General features: G+C 45.0%; 1 protein-coding gene across 2 annotated transcripts; it reads right to left on the reverse strand.

Moving 5' to 3' along the window:
• Positions 1-4,959: 4,959 nt before the first annotated feature.
• Hrh4 (histamine receptor H4) lies at positions 4,960-19,349 on the reverse strand. Of its 2 annotated transcripts, XM_075970894.1 has the most exons (3): positions 19,154-19,349; positions 12,717-12,880; positions 4,960-5,775 (listed from the first exon to the last, which is right to left on the reverse strand). In XM_075970894.1, the coding sequence occupies exons 1-3, from the start codon at positions 19,347-19,349 to the stop codon at positions 4,960-4,962; spliced, it is 1,176 nt and encodes a 391-aa protein (XP_075827009.1). The 2 variants fall into 2 exon arrangements, with proteins under 2 accessions (XP_075827009.1, XP_075827010.1); XM_075970895.1 differs by lacking the exon at positions 12,717-12,880 and having other exon boundaries at positions 4,960-5,675.
• Between the last annotated feature and the right edge of the window lie 1,544 nt (positions 19,350-20,893).

Genomic DNA, 20,893 nt, shown 5'->3' on the forward strand with positions numbered 1-20,893 from the left:
AGCAGCCGTTGGGATACCGGCCCACATTGGGCGTGGTCTCGTACTACAAACGCAGATGTAGAGTTTGCTGGGCCTCTTGTCTGCTGGATTTGGTTCCGGTTCCCAGGGCATGCAGAGGACTGAGTCTAAAAGTGAATGAAAAATGGCACATTTAAGCACATAAAGAAATGACTACCTGGGCTGGCAGCTGACTTGGTGGATAAGAGCACTCGCCATACAAGGCTGCTAACCTGAGCTTGATCCTCAGAATCCATGTGACCAAGCCAAATACAGGGGTATGTTGTGAGGTATTTTGATCACACTATGACACTCCAATGACTGCCCATAAAGTTATACCTTGAATCAGGGGGCAGAGTCAGTTTCTAATCGACAGGACCTGGTCAAAGAGAAGCCAGAAATTTAGATAAAGAAGATGCACAGGGGCCGGGCGGTGGTGGCGCACGCCTTTAATCCCAGCACTCGGGAGGCAGAGGCAGGCGGATCTCTGTGAGTTCGAGACCAGCCTGGTCTACAAGAGCTAGTTCCAGGACAGGCTCCAAAACCACATAGAAACCCTGCCTCGAAAAACCAAAAAAAAAAAAAAAAAAGAAGATGCACAGGAAGAAAATGGTGGGGAATGGAATTTGCACTTCCTCTTGGTTCTGGGAAGAGGGAAGAGACGCATCTCTTGCTGGGTCTCTGGCCAAAAGCAAGGTCGGCCTCTCTGAGCTAGCAGATTTTCACCCCAGCCTTTGACGTCTGAGTCTTATTGATAAATAGAATGAAAGAGACTTAATTTAAACCTACATATTGTGGCCATGTCAGAGCCAGGGCTGTAGGACAGGTGGCTGTTTGAGTGACCAGGACGGCACTGATTTGAGGGGCTGAAGGGTGGCAGAGGATGATTAAAGTAACAGTAGATTCATTTGCAGCTGCTAAGCCAACAACAACAACAAGAAAACAACATCAGGAGTACACATCGGTCATCCCAGCACTGACACAAGGAGATAGAAGGCTGAGACTAGGAAATCAGGGGTCTGGAAATGCAGAGCAGCAGGAAAGAGAAACCCTGCCTCCAGGAGGTGGCAGGGAGGATGCTAGAAACTGTCCTCTAAAATCCACCTTGACTGTGAGCACAGGCACACATGCCCAGCTGGTTCTCAGGTCTGTCTGACTGGAAGAGGCAGCTTGAAGAACTGACATGGCCGTGGACCAAAAGATGCAATAGCTCCCTCGTGCACCTTGTATCCCACTGCATCATGGAGCTCCACCCCTACAAACACACTCGTCCCTCATTAGGTTGTGTAAGTTATGGGATTCTGAAATCACTTATCCTTACTCCTAAATCAGGTAGCGATCAGCATGCTGCTGCAGAGAAAGAGCCATGGCCTTGTGCAGAGCCTAAGCTCTGGATCATAGTGTTTATGTCCCCTGGCCTAGCACTCACACAACGGGGAGTCAGGAGTGCCAACTCATCTCTTCTCACAGTCAAAAGCCCGGGGTCACACATAGGAGAATGGATGTCTTTCATGTCCATTAGCTATTGCTGACTGACAAGTACTCCAAGAATGTTGCCCTGTCATTGTTTGGGAGCTTCCCACCCCCAGGAGACTGCTGTGTCCACTAGAGACTGGCTGGACTAACACATGCTTAGTTACATTGATTCTGCTCCGCATGGCCTCTCATCCTCCCGTAATGTAGGCTGTAGGGCAGTGGGTATTCGTCTAGCAGCTGGGCACCTCCCAGGGGAGAAGAGGTGTGCGCTAGCATTTTGGGGCCCAGACTCAGAGCTATGTGTTCCTCTCACCACCTAGTCGCAGTGGCTCTCAATACACATGTGTTTCTGAATACATCCTTGCATCAAAAAGTGTTTCTTTTTCAAATTCTTATCTCACAGAGTGACTCCCTTTCTCTCTAAGCACACATTGCTCCCTTCTCAACCCCTCAAATAAGAATGGGATGATGAAGTGACGTTTAAAGTATTGTATCATGGATAGTTTTCAGGAATTTCCATTAAATGATGAAATGTCGGTGTCTTGCATTGCAGCATCTTTGGATGAAGCACAACGTGTCTCATCCTTTATATACACTTCAGAAAAATGCACTCAACTCTGTAACTATGCTTTCCCCAAGGCCCAGTTGAGAAAAGTCTCCATAGGAGCACTACATTAGAAACCACATCAAAGCCGGGCGGTGGTGGCGCACGCCTTTAATCCCAGCACTTGGGAGGCAGAATCAGGTGGATCTCTGTGAGTTCGAGACCAGCCTGGTCTACAAGAGCTAGTTCCAGGACAGGCTCCAAAACCACAGAGAAATCCTGTCTTGAAAAACCAAAAAAAAAAAAAGAAACCACATCAAATCAAAATTACTAATCTAGAAATGTTTAGAGCAACAACTTACATATAGAAACTTTTGGGGGAAATTGTTCATTTATGATAGAGTACTACTCAGATATTTGAGAATTTACATTAACTGTTAGGTACCTGTCTTATGTAAGGTGTGAACATATAAAAATTAGATCCATTGCTGAGCGTTCATGGGTTTAAATATCTTCATACTTTAGTGTGTGTAACTAATTAATTACATTTTAAGTGTACCTAATGAGGACAGCATGTAAGAGCACAGGTATATGAATTCCATAATAAAACCCAGGACTTCATATACTAGCCCAAAAAATTAATTTAAAAAGCAAAAAGATTAAAAGACCTCAGAAATATAAAAATTATTAAAAGCCGGGCGATGGTGGCGCACGCCTTTAATCCCAGCACTCAGGAGGCAGAGGTAGGCGGATCTTTGTGAGTTCGAGACCAGCCTGGTCTACAGAGCTAGTTCCAGGACAGGCTCCAAAGCCACAGAGAAACCCTGTCTCGAAAAACAAAAACAAAAATTATTAAGTTGTGTAAGAAGCCAGAGAAGATACAGAACAATGCCTGATATATTTTATAGAGGGGGCAGAGTTAACAATGACGAAACAAAACTTGATGACAACTCCAGCATAACATGCTGAGAGGGAAGAAAGGTTTGTTCAAAAGGGGCAGTGGCTGCACCTATATCCCAGCGCGTCAGTCTGTCACAGTGACTGCGTCTGTGTCCTAGCATGTCAGTTTATCAGGGACAGGAGCTGCACCTATATCCTAGCACTCTGGAACAAAGTCAGGGAGTCACAAGTTCCAGGCTATCGTAAATCAGGTAATAACATCATGTCTCAAAAATAGAAAATAGTAAAAGAGGACAAAATATCGTAAAAATAATGAAATATGATTCGTCGGTAAAGTTAATCTACATTCAGTGCATAGTAAAGGAAACACACTGAGCTCCGACATTAAATAAATACAACAATATTTTACTACTAGTTACTGGCATCTTGAGACTGGACAGATGTCTCAGCAGTCAGAGGATCCAGGTTTGGTTTCCAGCACTCACAGGATGGCATCTGAACCCACTTCCGGCCTCCACTGACACTAGGTACACACATGTTGCAGACTTATATGAAGGCAAAATACCCATACACATAATTTTTCTAATTTTTAAAAACTGGTGGAGTAAATGCACAGCCAGTGTAGTTTGACTATATGGTCAGTTCATTCACTCATCCTGCTGAGAAAATACAGGTGAGAGAGGAAGGCTAAGTTTTAGGTGATATCAAAGTCAGAAAAAGAAGGCAAAAATAGGAAAAAACTAGGACTGTTGGGGGACAATGGTCTGTACCCTGCCACTCGTATTTTAATAAAATGTTGATTGGCCAGTAGCCAGGCAGGAAGTAGAGGCAGGGCAACCAGGCAGGAAGTAGAGGCAGGGTGATAAGAACAGGAGAATTCTGGGAAGAGGAAAGGATGAGTCTGCAGTCGTCATCCGGACACAGAGGAAGCAAGATGTCACTGCCTTGCTGATGAAAGGTGCCAAACCACATGGCTAACACAGATAAGAATAATGGGCAAATTTGTTAAGAGGACTGGCTGTTCTTCCACAGGTCGTGAGTTCAATTCCCAGAAACCACATGGTGGGTCACAACTATCTGTAATGAGATCTGGCACCCTCTTCTGGCGTGTCAGCATACATGGAGGCAGAATGTTGTATACATAATAAATAAATCTTTAAAAAAACAAAAAGAAAGAGTTAATAAGAAGCCTGAGCTAATATGTCGACCAGTTTATAATTAATGTAGACCTCTGTGTGTTTCTTTGGGACTGAAAGGCTGCAGGACCAGGTGGGACAGAAACTTCTGTCAACATAGGACATGCTGACCTTCCAAACTTGAGAGACTGCCCTGTTTGACCACACTATGTCTCCTTCCTATTGGGATATGAAAGTAAGACCTAGAAACACCCATATGCTAACCTGGGGTGGGTCATGCCAACCCTGTTTTTGCCAACTCCAGCCTGGATGTGCCCATCCTCTGACCAGAGCTCCAACCCTTTGCAGGGACCTGCTTACCTGGTGCTTCTTGACGGAATGGACACATTTGTGTGACTAGAAAATAGAAGACAGAAACTGTTTGCTGGGGCAGTGACTCGGCAATCGAGAGCTCTTACTGCTCTTGCAGATGACCTGTTTAGTTACCATCACCGTGTTCTGTGACTGAGAACTTCCTGTAACTCCAGCTTCGGGAGATCTGGCACCATCTTGTGGCCTCTGAAGGCACCTGCACACACATACACACACAAAAAGAAACTGACACTACTGAAGGAAATACTGAACACAGAAAGAATACAGGAGTTTCACAACCAATGCTCTAGGAAGATCCACAAAACAGGGAGGAGGAGGTGAAGACTGAGGAAAATATCAGTATTTTTACAGCCATGAATTTGCCACATTCACTACACTGCTGTTGACTAGAGTAGTGTTTCCAATGGAGAGTTTTATTAAAGTTTTCAAACATTATATTTTATGCATTGTTTGTCAGAGAATATAGAGCGCGATGGGAGCTCACATCTATGCAGATGACACAGACTGGAATTGACAGAAGTGATGCCATTGTCCTCAAGAAGATATGGACTGGTTCTGTGATGGTGCGTGCTGCCTTTTCACACAAAATATTTTCCAGAAAGCTTTCTGAAAACTTCTGTGACATAAGGGGTACAAAAAGGGATTTACAAAAGAATTGAACCATTGCAGCCAAAAGGCAATGGTGTACCAGATTGATCTGGGGCGCTCCCCTTCAGCATAAGCAGAAAGAACAATTGTGGCCAGACAGTATGGAGCCCAGCAGATGGCAAAAGCACCCAGCAGGATGGCCAGAGACCTGGCTAACTTCCTGCCTCGGAGAAGTTCCGTGTGCTCCCTTCGGTGAAGCGCTGCGGCTTCAGATTGCAAGAGGGAACCCACTTTGAAGGCATTGCTATTCGTGTGAGTTCTTAAAGACACCAGAAGACTGCTCTTTCTTCGAGGACATTTTGTATGAAGAGATGTGGCTGATTCCTTCGATGCAGGAAGAGGTGTCCTGGAAACATCCCCAGCTCTGGGTAAGTGCCCAGAGTCACTGGAAGAGGTGGGGATGAACCCCACATGGCTGCAGCACCTATTCAGACTCCCACGCTTCCACAGACTCCAATAAATTTGCACATTGAAATAGGCCACTGAAATGACAGGGACCAGGAATTCCAAGAATGTCGTAATGGCAAGTATGTACCACTTTGAAACAAAGCCAGGCTCACATTCGTTTGTGACCGTGCTGTTGCTCTTCCAAGAGTTTGAAACTAGAATCATCGGGCCATGTACCAAGAAAGCCAGTATCCAAACAGCAGCCATCTGAGCGACAATCTTCAGACTGCCAGTGTGCTTAGCCCTATAGGACACCTACAATAAATCAGACAAGTTGGTTTTGTTTTAATGAAGATACATGGAGCACATGGATCATCACGCAGGACTCACAGCTTCCAGGGATGTGCAAGAGACACATCGATTAACATGGCGTTGCAGCTGTGCCCAGGCGAGAGGTCAGTGGTGACAGAACCTGACTAAGATGGAAACTTTAATAAATTTCCAGAGAAAACAAAAAAAATGCAAAGTTAAGTTTTGAACACCATAGCAAGGCCAAGGACACTAAGATAAGAAAGAAATGTTCTCAAAGCCTGGTGTGATGGCATGAATTTGTAATCCTCGCACGTGTGCAGTGGGGGCGGGAGGATCCCCGAGGACTCCTGCCAGGAAGTCTAGCCTAATTGGTGAGCTCCTGTCTCAAAGGAGGTAGATAATAGCTGAGGTTGTCCTCTAGCGGCTACACACACTTGCACACACATGGCACCTGCTCACACATGAACACATACATATACATACATGAAGAAGGTGGATGGTACTTCTGCTTACCACAGGCATGCATACACAAGTGCATGTGCAAATGTATACACAGGCAGAAAGAAAGAAAAGAGAAAGAAAGACAAGGAAAGAAAGAAGGAAAGAAGGGAGGGAAGGAAGAAGGGAGGGAGGGAAGAGTGAAGGAGGGAGGGAGGGAGGGAAGGAAGGAAGGAAGAAAGGAAGGAAGGAAGGAAGGAAGGAAGGAAGGAAGGAAGGAAGGAAGGAAGGAAGGAAGGAAGTGTTCCTGACTCTAACAGTTACTGAAACTGAACACACCACAGTTCTCTGCAGCCTAGAACGTGACAGGTGTTCTCTTCAATGAAACAATAATACAATCAGTGTCAAAATGCATCAGAGTGGACCGAGTGTGTGATAATGTTTCATGAATGAAAGCAATGTATCTTTGGGAATTGATATCAATAAACACGTACAGAGAAGCATGTGTAGCATATTCTAGGGCTAAACACACTCTGCACCACAGTCAGTTTTCAAGATAAGCCATGGCTTATCTGACTCTGATACTCAGGAAGAATGGAAATATACTCGGCCATTCACACAGCAAGCCCGGGGTTAAGCCAGAAACAGAAAGCTCTTACACACCTCCCAAGAGACTGTGAACACACAGAAGGCTCTCAGCTATGTAGGAGAGATGCTCCAGGTGTCTGAACACTCCAGGGCACTTCTGTCTCTAAATGTTTCTGTCCTAGCCAAAACTGACAACAGGCCATTGTCACACGATTAATAAAAACCCACAGACAGAAAAGCAAAACAGCCAGCTACTGGCTCTTACCTCTACCTCAGTCTGAAAACGGTGATCCTGCCTCCAGGAATCCTCAGAATGAGATTGAGGTTAATTTAACTCATAATAGTTAGTTAATAATAACCCTTGAGCTAATAGACCAAACACTTCATAATTATTATAAATTTCTGTGTGTTTCTTTGGGACTGAGTGGTTACAGGACCAGGCAGGACAAAGACTTCCATCTACGGGCCATGACTGCAGCAAGTGTCACTGTGTGTGTGTGTGTGTGTGTGTGTGTGTGTGTGTGTGTGTGTGTTTGAGTGTGATGTACACCCGTATATGACTTTTCTGAGGGTGACAAGGCCAGGCTTCCACGAGGAAAGATGAAGTTGTGTTCTGTGAGTGAGGGTTACCCTCTGTTATTGTTGTGTCAAACCTGAAATCTTTAAGACTATCTTTGAAAATCTAAAGGTGTGTAAAGACCAATCATTCTGAATCAGGAGTAAATATCTCCATGAAGATATCAAATCCAGGGCCATGCACATGCCAGGAAAGTCCTTGACTACTGAGCTACATCCTGGCCATTCGTGGTCAAGGCAAGAACTTGCTCTTTAGCTCGGTCTGACCTTGAATTCATTGTCCAGCCCAGACTGCTCTTAAACTCAAGGTTCTCCTGCTACTGAGTCCTGCAGTGCACACCTGTCACCGAACCAAGGACTTTTGTTTTGGTTTGGCTTTATGTTCATGTATTTATATGTGTATGGTGTTCTGCCTGCACATATGTGTACCACATACATGTGTGGTGATGCCAAAGGTCAGAAGAGGGCATCTGACCCCCAGGGACCAAAGTCACATTGTTGATGGTTGAGAGCCACAGTGTGGCTGCTGGGAACAAAACCAGGCTCCTCTGAAAGTGCAGAAAGAGGTTTTGTTTGATGGTATACTGTAGCCAGCAGTCTCTCTGAAACTGTGAGATCTGTAAGACCCGCCATTCCAGGCTCCCCCATGTCCTCACTTACAGGAAGGGAGGTGCCAGCCACCTCCTTTCATTCTCTCTGATTTTCTCTGTGAGTTTTCAAATTTCAGTGTACATATTTCCTAGTTCTAAAGAGAAGCAGGGTGAACCTTTGATTCAGTGTGCATGCCTGCCAACGGCTGTCAGAAAGAGGATGTGATAAGTAATTTTTAATGTTTTTTAACTATAAAGAAATGTGACTGCATCATCACCAAACTGCTGGCGTTTCTGAGAGTAAGCTCAGAAGAGAGCTGGCCAAAACGGTACCGACCACAAGCTGCCACGCACAGCCCACTCTTTCACCCTCTCCTTCGCGTGACACTAATTAATACATCTCTTGCACTAAGTCTAATGGTTATGAAGATGGGAACAATACCCAGATGGTCATAAAACTGCATTTAGTTTTTTTAATTGCTCTGTTCAGTCTTTGTAATGGCATAAAGCAATATGCTTAGAGATGCCCTCTCTCTTTCATTATGCATGAGGCTGATTGAGATAATGGCCATCTGAGGGACTTGAGAAGAAGGTACCAATCTCATCATCTCTTCATCTCTGGGAGCAGTCTTGACAGATGACAGTCCAAGCCTTGCTGGAGCCTAGACCCAGGTGATGAGTGACCTCTCTGAAGTCAATCTAACCATCCACAAAACATGTACATTATTCAGGATATTGCTCCCTGCCCTGCCTCCTTCCCTACCCCAGTAAAAGAACCAAACATTCTGTCAGCCATATTCCATCTGGGAGACAGGGAGGCCCACTGGAGCATTCTGGTATGAATAATGAGATGAGTTCCTGCATTCAACTGCATCGAAGACACCTCTAGACAGCATTGTGGCCATCTGTGTTGAAGTTTCATTTTCAAAATTATGGTCTTCAAAATGTCTACTTCCCAGGTCCAGGTCCCTGTTTCCTGTCACCGTGCCCTCTACTTACATCTATCACAAAAGTGAGTTTCCCACTAACACTGCCTGAGAGTGCTCAGGAGTCGGGGATTTATCCAGACAAAGAACAAGAACCCTCTTAGCTGCCCTGCCACTGCTCACAGTTCTGTGTATCGGCTCTGCCCTGCACCTCAGCTCTGTTCAGGAATGAGGTCCAGCCCCTATGTCTTAGCCTTCACTGCCAGAGAATTTCTTAGAACAAAACTAGGGTAAGCCGGGCGGTGGTGGCACACGCCTTTAATTCCAGCACTCGGGAGGCAGAGACAGGCAGATCTCTGTGAGTTAGAGACCAGCCTGGTCTACAGAGCTAGTTCCAGGACAGGCTCCAAAGCCATAGAGAAACCCTGTCTCGAAAAACCAAAAAAAAAAAAAAAAAAAAAAAACAAAAAAACAAACAAAAAAAAAACCAAAAACCTAGGGTGAGCACACACTTCCTCTCTGGGTATCATCTCTTTGTAACTCTATTAGCTAACTAGATAACATGCTGTCCTTTTTGTGCCCACTAACTTGAGAATAGGCTCAAAATCTTGGCCAACCAGTGGAGAAAGTCCGAGGCCCCTCCAGGAAAGGTTTCAGGGGTGGGCTGGCTGCAAAGATGGCCCAGGAAGAGCACTGTGCCTTCCCACATCTACACCCAGCTGTAACTCCAGCTCCAGGGTGAGCTGAAGCCCCATGCTGGCCTCTTCAGGCAAGTGCACTCATAGGCACATACTACATGGATGTACAGGCACATAATTAAATTTTTTTTAAAGATTTATAAAGATTTTTAAAAATCACCTTTAAAAATTTAAAGTACACATGAGAAATGTTCTGATTTAACATGGCTTTTAAACACGTTACTTCTAAAGCAAGATATAATATGCTTTTTCCAACATAGCCAACTAACTGCACCGAAGAATTCACTGAACAGTGGTTGCCTTTATGCTGTGTGAAGCCCTCTGATTGTGCCTTTGTACTTTTTTCTAGTCTTTTCTGTTGTTCTCCATTCTGTGTTACTTTAATAGATAAGAAAGAAAAGAAAAAAATCCCAACTGGTTACAACCCACTCAACCCTAGGACAAGTCCAGCCTTTGGAAAACAGTGACATTATTGGCGTCTGCAGCATCAACAGAAACATCCCCAGTGCACTGACACGGAGGGGGCCCACGGCAGCCAGCAGTCAGCTGGCTGTGTTCACCCATACAGACTGCATAGACTGCGGTGCGCTGACACAGGAGAGGCCCCAGGGCAGCCAGCAGAGTCAGCTCACTGTCCTGTCCTATCCATTTTACTCTTCTTCCTGGCCAAATTGTAGCTCAGCTAGAGACCACATTTTCAAACTCCCTTTGCAGTGAGGTGGCATTATGGGACCAAGTCCCACCAAAGAGATGTGAATAAAAAAATCCTTTCCTGTGGACTTCTCTTCTAGAATAGAAACCAGAGTACCAACAGTCAAACTTTCATCAGGCAGAGGGTAATGGCCTAGAGTAAAGTCATCACACTATTGTCCACGAAACTAATCTGGCCCACCACTTGTTTCTATAAATAAAGTTTTATCAGCCGGGCGGTGGTGGCGCACGCCTTTAATCCCAGCACTCGGGAGGCAGAGGCAGGCGGATCTCTGTGAGTTCGAGACCAGCCTGGTCTACAGAGCTAGTTCCAGGACAGGCTCCAAAGCCACAGAGAAACCCTGTCTCGAAAAACCAAATAAATAAAATAAATAAAAAAAATTAAAAAAAAGTTTTATCAGCACCCAACCAGTACACTGCCCTCCATACACACACCCCATAAATAATCTGGGGCTTTTCTGTGCTGCAGCAGAGTTCAGAATATCACAGGTGCTACAAAACTGAAAATATTTACTCTTGGGCCCTGCCGGGATAATAAATGCTTGCTGCTCCCTGACCTATAGTGGGCAGGCCACCCTGTTAATGAGGGGCTGGGAGGTCCCAGGATGACCTCCTGGAGTGGAACTTTCTATCTTTTCCAGAATATTCTGTAAGCGCAAAAGAAATTTGTCTATAAAATGCTGCTTGTGCAGCAGTATTTTAGAATCTCTTTGTTCCAAAGGTTATCTTTCATCTAATCTAATTTCTTGCTGTGTTGGGTCCTCACAGGTAGGAGCTTCGGAATTCTCTCAGCACTGCCAGCGCAATATTTGGTCAACAGTACAGAACCCACGTATCTCTGCCTCTGCCTCCACTCCCCAAGTATTTAATTCTGCATTTTAGCATTTAGCAGAGTGAACCCCAAATGGTCCCCAAAGCTCTGAGATCCTATGATCCAGGATTAAATGAAGTCAGAGACTGAAAATAGGGCTGGAGAGCTTGTTCAGCAGGGCGAGCACTTGTCAGGCAAGCATGAGGGTCTGAGTTCAGATCTTCAGAACCCATGCAGAGCAAGTCTCCAGTGCAGCATCTAGAACATCAGCTCTCCCAAGTGGAGACAGGAGTCAGGTACACAAGAAAGCTCAGAAGTGCACAGGCAGGCACTGGAGTACACATGGGAAAACAGCATAGCAACCCTAGCTCAACAAGGTGAAGGTAAGTCCAACAGCTTAGGCTGTCCACTGATCACTTCTCCGTGTGTGTGTGTGTGTGTGTGTGTGTGTGCATGTGTATGTGTGTACACATGGAAAAACAACATAGCAACCCTAGCTCAACAAGGTGAAGGTAAGTCCAACAGCTTAGGCTGTCCACTGACCTCTGCTCCGTGTGTGTGTGTGTGTGTGCATGTGTATGTGTGTACACATGGAAAAACAACATAGCAACCTTAGCTCAACAAGGTGAAGGTAAGTCCAACAGCTTAGGCTGTCCACTGATCACTTCTGTGTGTGTGTGTGTGTGTGTGCGCGTGCGTGCGTATGTGTGTACACATGGAAAAACAACATAGCAACCCTAGATCAACAAGGTGAAGGTTAGTCCAACAGCCAAGGCTGTCCACTGACCTCTTCTCCGTGTGTGTGTGTGTGTGTGTGTGTATACATACTCACACACACGAGAGAGAGAGAGAGAGAGAGAGAGAGAGAGAGAGAGAGAGACAGAAAGAGAGAGAGACAGACAGACAGACAGACACAGAGACAGAGACAGAGAAATTTATTTTTCTCTAACACATTATATCCCAACTGCAGTTTCCCCTCCCTCCCCTCCCCCAGATCCACCCCTCCTCCATTATTTTTAAGACCACGAATCACTGCCCCACATTTCTGTGACTTCTCTCCCCTTGCCCTATTTTCTCCTTCCTTCAGTTGCTGGGAGATTTATTTTGCTTAAGAATTTCTTCTAAGCCACCCAGTAGGCTCCAGATTTTGGCTGAGTTCAGCTTTCTCATCACGCGTCCTGCTGTGTTTCCTGTCTTCTGTGCTCAAACCGATTTGCTCACCCACTCATTCTCGGAATCTTTCTAGTTGCCCAGAAAGTTCTATCTTGAGGAAAATATCGGGGTCTCAACTTGTCCGTGAGGGTGAACCCACAGACATCCAAGCTACTGAGCACTCGATCTGGCACTTCTCACAGTTAGCCGTGAATCTTCTTTGGTCCTTTCCTTCCCATTTCAAACACCCATGGGGAGAGTTAGCAAGTCCACACAGAATAAAAGCCAGTGAGGACTTTAGGCCAGATATCAAAAGAATGAAGAGTTTCCAATTTGTTCAGATCCTTTGGATTCATCCCCAACATTTCCAGTACATGATATATGCATGGCGTAGGGACCCAGAATTCACAACGATATAATCTTCTATGGAAAGTAAGTTAACATTATGACTTACAGCGTTTGAAACTGACTGGTATCGATCGTAGCTAATGAGGACAATATTGTAGACAGATGCTGTACACAAAAGATAGTCAACAATGAGCCAAAACGTGCAGATTTCACTTCCAAAATTCCAGGTAAACACTGTGTGAGGGATGTACAGAGGGATGGAGATCGCACCTGTGCAGGGAGGAAAGGAATTAAAAATCAATGTTGGGACAGCACAATGGCTAAGTCACTAAAGATACTTGCCACCAATCTTGACAAATCCCAAAGCAAAATGACACAAGGAGAGCCCTAACTCCTGCACGTTGTGCTCAAACCTACTCTTGAATAAAATGGCATGCTATGGTACAGACACACACACACCCCACTCAATAAATATTTAATCAATTTTTAATTAAAAACAGTTCACATCACTGACTACAAAAAAACTATATTCTCATGTATCATGATATGCCTGAATTTACTGAAAATAGCTTAGTTATCACTAGAATTCGATAACTGTCCTTTAAAGATGTTTATGGAAAGCCTTGGTCTTCAGCATGGGAGGATGGCGAGGCATGGGGACGTTTAGGAGATGGAGCTTAGTGCGAGGTTTTTAGGTCAAAATTGTGGAACAGAGTTCTGCCAGGCTTCCCACCCTTCCTGGTTCTAGGTGTAAGCGCTCACTCACACACCCGTTGACATCCACCACCGTCTGGAGTCAAAGCAATAGGCCACCCAAATCTGAATTTTAACTCCCTAACTGTGATCTAATATTTTCCCTTCTAAGTTCTTTGCCTCGGATATTTTTTTGCAGTAAAGCTGTGCCAACAAAGCTATAAATAAAAACGTTAGTTTTTGCCCTCATGCACTCTTTAGATCACAAACAGCTACTGTGAGGGCTCCTATGACTCCCAGGTAAAGTACATGTTCTAATCATACTTCCATCAAAAGTCACCTGTGTGCATTTGTGCCCCCAACCCAAACATGGTGGCTCACCCCTCCCACAGCACAGTACAGCACAGACCATATTTTCCATCCCTTTCTCTTTGCCAACATTGTTCTTCCCAGAGCGTCTTCCTCTTTGTGTCTTTGTGCTGGGGATCAAATCTCGGGCCTTAACTAGGCACATACTGCTCTCCTCCTGGCCTCCTCTTCACTAGGGAACTGCATGTATTTCTGTCACTCTTCCTGCAAATCTAAACAGAGGCCTTGGGCTGAGGTGATCCCTCTGCCACTTACACTCTCAGCAGCTTTGTCATTGTTTTACAGGGTTTTGTACGTGTTAATTACATACACTAAAGAGTTTCATGATGACATTATCATGCATGAAAATAATGTTTTCTTATAGTGTTATCTTCACCATCCATCCTCTCTCCGATCAGTCCCCCCTTTCTCTCTCTCTCTCTCTCTCTCTCTCTCTCTCTCTCTCTCTCTCTCTCTCTCTGTCTCTCTTGCTGTCTTTTGTGCATGTGTGTGTGCACATGCAATTGCGCATGCACGAGTGTACAAATGGATGCACCTGGATGCAGGTTCACGCACCTAGGCATGGGCACGTGTGGAGACCATAAGATAATGTCAGAATATCTTTCTCAATTACTTCTCAACCTTAAGTTTTGAGACAGGATCTCTGGTTGAACCTGGGGCTCCCTGCTTAACCCAAACTGGCTGGGGAATAAGTCCCTTGGAATCCTCTTGCATTTGCTTCTTAATGTAGCATTGGTGTCACAGGCAAGCACTTCATGCTCAGTGAGAGAGGACTGCACCCCGAATCATCTCTCCAGCCCTTACATGTGTTTAACTTTGCCATTTTCTCTTTTCTCTGTACTACTTGTATTCTGCTTGATATCATGGTCTTCATTTCATTTGTTTTTCCTGGAGATTAAAACCCTGTCACAGACCAATGTTGTTTGTGCTCCTTGTGTCTACATTGGCCGCATACTGTTTGTGCTCCTTGTGTCTACATTGGCCGCACACTGTTTGTGCTCCTTATGTCTATGTTGGCCTCACAATGTCTTGTGCATTCAACTTAGTAACAGCTGATGTGTGTTGGTGACCACATGTCAGGAATCACGTATCATCTTACAAAAAAAGAAAGAAATTAAATGAAACAAACACAATCTCATTTAAACATACACACAGAAAATAAACTATCTATTTTTGTCTACCATTGACCTGCATTCCCAGACCCACTCTTACTGTCATTTTTGAGACAGAGCCTAAACAAAGTTGCCAAAGCTGGCCTTGAACTCACTCTGTAGCAAAGGCAGACTGAGATCTTGGGAGTCCTCGAAGAGCAGTGCCCCAGTAGCTGGGATTATAGGCATCACCAAGTGTCTGCCATTCCCACGTGTAGTTCAAATAACATGCTGGCCTTACGTTTCAGCTATAGGGCAATGTGGTTTATGTGGGGTTTGGTTTATTGGCAGGATCTCACGATCTAGGCCAGGCTGCCTTCAAATTCACTGTGTGGCTTGGGCTGTCCTAGAACCTGTGGTCCTCCTGCCTTAGCCTTCCTCCCGGCCTGGGGCTGAGATCACTGGCGTACACTGCCAACCTTGGCTCCGTGCTTTCAATGATCAGTAAGCTTCCCTGTGGTGACTTTTACATCATCAGGCGGGGAGCAGGAGGGCAAGTGGGCCAACTACGGCAGAAAGAAGAGCCCCAACTTTACCTGAGATAAAGTACCTCAAACTGAAACATTCGCATTTTAGTCCATCGTGTGGTTTTCAATGTTCCCAGCATGCATACTTTCCACCTCTACACTAGCTTCTTCCACAGAAGTGAAATCACTAGACATGACTGACTTAAAGATTAAGGAGGGAGATCTGAGGGAGATCCTTTTCCATTATCGTTCTGAATTCTATGAAAGAGGAAGTATGTGCTAAGGTTTCTAGAAACAGTTTTAAATAATAGCTGGCTTAGAGCACACTAGTGTGTTCCTGGGGGAGGGTTGTGTGTGTGCATGCATGCGTGTCTGTGTGTCTGTATTTGTGTCTTTGTGTGCCTCTGTGTGTCTGTGTGTATGTCTATATGTGTCTTGTCTCTGTGTGTATGTGTGCATGTCTGTGTTTGTGTCTCTGTGTGTGTGTCTATATGTGTCTTGTCTCTGTGTGTATGTGTGCATGTCTGTGTCTGTGTCTCTGTGTGTCTATGTGTGTTCATATGTGTCTTGTCTCTGTGTGTATGTGTGCATGTCTGTGTGTCTCTGTGTCTCCTTGGGGCCTTCTACTTTATTTTTGAAGACAGTGTCTCTCACTGAACCTGCCCCTCAGCTGCTTTCCTTCCAAAACACTCACTCCATCCTTTGGCTCACACGCACTGCACACCTTCCTCCTCACATCCTTCCAGCTTGATTCTTCTGGGTATACTCTTCCCTCAGAGAGCTGCTCAGTGAGCTGCTTCCGCTCGGCTGTGTTCTCAACCGGCGAGCCTTCCATCTTTACACTGAAACCCCCCTCGTCCCCTCCCCTGCCCTCTCCCCCACTCTCATCTCACTGTATTTTTCTTGTCACCTCTAAAACGCTACACAGTTTTACCGTGTATTTATGCCGTGTATTGTGTCTCCCTGGTCTCACGCCTGGCAGAAAAAGAAGTGCCCCGAGGGCAAGACGTTCCGCCTGTCTTCTAGCTTTGACTCCTATAACTGTCACAGAGTGAACTGAGGACAGCAGGCAAGGCCAGTTTCCCTTAAGTCTGACACCAACCTGGCACTCCCTCCTCCAGCAGCAGCAAGCAAGCGGTGAGAGGAACTCCTTACAACACTACTGGCTGCATGGATCCCGGCGATTCACCAGGGAGGAGTGCACAGGGTGCTGGGGACTGTGTGCTCACTCCACTCCCTGCCTTACATGCAGACATTTTAAGACTCGGAGCAGCTGTAGAGAAATGGAACCTCTAAAGGAAAAACTAAGGGTAAAAATCATAGGGTGGGACCCTGATTTAGTACACCCATATCCACACAAAAGGGGACAACCGAGAATTTACCTGTCTTCGCAGGCATCCCTAGAGGGCCGGATGAAGAGAAAAGCAGCCGAAGCAAAACTTCACCAGGAACCAAATTTGCTAGAACCTTGACCTGAGGCATCTCTGCCTCCAGAGGTGTGTGAACACAAACTCCCGGGGGTTAAGCTTCCAGCCAGTGGGGTTTGTTTTGTTTTGCTTTGTTTTGTTTTTTTGTTTTTGTTTTTAACGAGCTAGGGTTTTTCTGTAGCTTTGGAGCCTGACCTGGAATTTACTCTGTACACCAGGCTGTCCTTGAACTCACAGAGATCCCCCCCCCTTGCCTCACACATTTTTTTTTTTTTTTGGTTTTTTGGTACAGAGTTTCCCTTCGTAGCCCTAGCTGGCCTTGAATTAGGATTCTGCCTGCCTCTGCCTCCCCAAAGCTGGGATTAAAGGTGTAGTCTACCACTCCCAGTCTGTGTGCACACATTTTGAAAAGAAATAAAAGTCCTGCTTGGTCTGCTCACGACATCACGCAGCAGAAAGAAGCTGTTCTTTGCCAACCCACGTGAGGGTGAAAGGGACCACATCCATAGGGCCACTCCTCAGAAGCAGGCACAGCTCCTGGCCAGGTACTCAAACCCCAAATGGAAACACCTCCTTGTTTTTTACCTTTGACCACACACAGAGACATTCATTCTTATCTGAAACCATCTTGGTTTGAAAGTCCACAGTTCAAGGCTCTCTTATCTTTCGGGCCTCACCCTTCCCTAAGCCAGAGTTACCAGCGCCTCACGCACTCTGGGCCAAAGGGCAGCACCTCTTTTAAAAGCTAAGTGTCACCTAAGGTCCTATGATTCTGTGCCGGAAGGAGACAGTGGTGACGTGTGTTTTTATAGGAGACCATTGTCTGTGCCTATACACACTCGTAAATCCACATGTGTACGGTGAGCAGAGAGAACAGTGTAAAAGGATCTGTGTCTAGCTCAAGTATTAGCCGGAGAGGCAAAATGGAAGAGAGAAAGTGGGAAGGACTACCATTTGTTATAACACAGTGTTTGGGCATCCTCTTCGGAGTTTCATCCTCCGAGTTGGACTTTAATATAAACCCAAGCTTCATACAGCTATGCAGTTAGATTGGTTAGTTCCCGTCATCTGTGGCCTTTCATTTCTATTCTTGGTAAGCTCCACTCCACACTGGCATTACGATCTGAAGGTCCTCACCATACAAAGACAACTTCAGCCCTTGCTTCTTCTATCCAACCATTGGAAGAGCAGCCAACCTGTTGTGCACACTCAGGAAAATACACACAATGCTTGTGGACTGTGCCATGGTTGAGTCTTGGAATTGTCTCCCCATCTCTATTTCTAGAAATCCTATCTGAATCTCAGGGTTGCTCTTGGGACACTACCATCCTGTAACCAAGTGTGCCCCATCTGTCCCCTCGTGTCCACAGCACTCTGTGCACCGTCATGGAGACTCCCAGGGCTCCACACTCCAACAGTCCTGTGAACGCCATCTTACATCCCCTGTCACTGAAGAAAGAGACGCACTCACTCTTCTGCGCATTCTCTGATTACTTAACAGCATGTGAGTGCCTAACTATGTTAGTGTGGACTGTGTATGATACAGATACTGGTGAACTCAGCTTGAGTGGAAGCATCTGTCAAGGAGTCAAAGAGAGAGGACTACCATTTGTTACAACACAGTGTTTGGGCATCCTCTTCGGAGTTTCATCCTCCGAGTTGGACTTTAATATAAATACAAGCTTCATACAGCTATGCAGAAAAATAGTGCGGCCATCCCAAGAGAAAGTCTCCCGGCCCCTCTAAGACACATCAGTCCTCTGAAGTACTGTGGTCACCCTGTGATGAGCTTTGTGAAAGGAGGCGAGCATGCCTCGTCAGTCCAGCAAGCAGAGCACTGCGCTCACAGAAATGGTAACGACAAGGAAGTGAAATGAGTTTTAAAAAATATTTTAAGGAAAGATGAATCTGATGTCTGTGAACCCTTGCAATCGCTGCTGCTATGGTACCCTGTCGCTTGCAAAGTAGCTGCCGGCTGGGTGTGTACGATTCTGCGCTACACAGTGCCCTGAGAGCTGCTCCATAGTTCATCCCACTTCCTGATCATGCTGGCTCCCAGCAGACATGTGACTCCTGTCACTTCAGCACTGGATACAAAGGGAACTGTACTTCTTAGGAAAGTATATGCATAAGTCTAAATATGTTAGAAAATAGTTCTGAGAACAAGCTAATGGTGACACTAAATAATTCTAGAACTATTCTGGACTCATTTAGTCTATAAAAAATTAAACTGTTTTCAGAGAAAACTTCCCCTATTAGCCATGTGCACAGAATTCCCTTTAAAGTAGCATAGCCACCCTCTGCTGCGTTCTAACACTTTAGTTTTTCTTGTTAGCCCCTTCCGATCCGTAGAGTCCATGAAATAACAAGACCTTAAGGTTTCAGAAATGAATGAGAGCTCGAAAAGACTATTGGAAATAAAAACACATAACTTACCCACGAAGAAGTCTGAAATAGCCAAATTAAGTAAAAAATAATTACTTCGATGTCTAAGGTTTTTGTCCACCACAAAGGCTAAAATGACCACAGCATTGCCCAACATTATAGCAAAAGCAAGCAGGGACATCAGAAGGGCCAAGGAGACTTTTGCAGTCAGTGTCAAGCTGCCAGAGCTGTTTGCTTCCAGCGGCATGCTGAATGACGCTCAGCACGGCAAATCCACCTGGCCAGGCAATTCTAACAAGCCTGCTTCCCAGGCAGGGGCCGTCACATATATAGAGTCTCCCACTCGAAACAACACCTTCGAATAGAATGATGATTTCACACGACTTCCTGATTATTGATAACAATCAACTTGTGGCTGCAATTTCCCTTTAACTGACACTGAAAATGTGTTTCCACAAAAACAACAAAATGTTTCGTCTTAAGAAAGGCAGTGGGTTCATCCATTTCATCTCTTTCCCAGGGAGAGAGCAATGTTATATAGCATCTATAAAATATGGTTTATACATCTTATGAGCCATAAGCTGGGGTTGAGGAAAATTGGATATATATATATATATATATATATATATATATATATATATATATCCAGCTGAAAATTGTCTTCTGGCCACAAGGGGAAAGGGGGGCAGAGGACAATCCTCCCTGGTAGATAGCATTAAGTAGATGCTTGCAGAAGTCTTCAGAGCTGGTCAGGAAAGGGAAATAAAGTCAAAATCTAACAATCCTTCTGGATCAAAGGAATGGAGCTGAGGGTTGAGAGAACCAGAGGGTGATATGAACTTCGGAGAAGCCCAGAAAAGCTCCAAGGGTCCTCCATCTTCCATCTTCACCTGAGTGCTGAGCGGGAGAATATAGAGGAACTTCTGTAGGCAGCAGCAAGAACGGCCTGAGAAAACGGGCAAGGATGGTACCCAGTGCTTCCACGAGGCTGGATACTGGATCAGCTCCCCTCAGCCCGATGAAAGCGCTAAGGCACTGCACACTACACTCATAAAGGCCGAAATATTAGCCCCACACTAATATTTCTTGGGTTTTGAGCAACAACTTCTAAGACCAAAACCTATGAGAGGCAGATTGTTTTCAAATAAGTTCATTGCAACACTGAACACAGTTCAAAAATACATGGAAGTGGCTTATGCAGATTATCCCAATCACTAGGGAAGCTGAGGCAGAAGGATTGGTGTGATGAGGCCTTTTCAGGCTACTTTCTGAGTTCCAGGCCAACCTGCACTACAAAGTGATGAGGTATCTCAAGAATAGAAGAAAAGAGTATTTATAGACCATAAAATAATCCCAAACCAAAGAGGTAATTACAAATAATATCAGGCACTTCAAGAAACAAGCTAAGAAACCTGTAATAAAGGAACAAATCAGTTCCCAAAACCACCAAACATTACACAGTTATTAAACTAAAGAGACAAGACACCATAGTATTTATTATATCTGTGTTCTATTCTTGGAGGAACTATGTAAAACTATAAAGATGAATGGAAGAGAAAGCTAGAATGCCTCAACTGGAAGATCATATATTGATCTTAATGGAGTATCAGATATCACAGAGGAAATTAATTAAATGCATAGATAGAGGATTTTTATAGAAATTAGGAGATCAGTACTAGGCTGCAGGATAGCTTGTGTCTCAGTAGAGTCTCTAAGGAAAGAAAGTCTGAAAAAGCATGGGATAAATCCGGACTAGCTGAACATAGCGGACAATGAGGAATACTGAGAACT

The sequence above is a fragment of the Microtus pennsylvanicus genome, chromosome 4 (assembly GCF_037038515.1).
Source record: "Microtus pennsylvanicus isolate mMicPen1 chromosome 4, mMicPen1.hap1, whole genome shotgun sequence".
Taxonomy (NCBI): Eukaryota; Metazoa; Chordata; class Mammalia; order Rodentia; family Cricetidae; genus Microtus; species Microtus pennsylvanicus.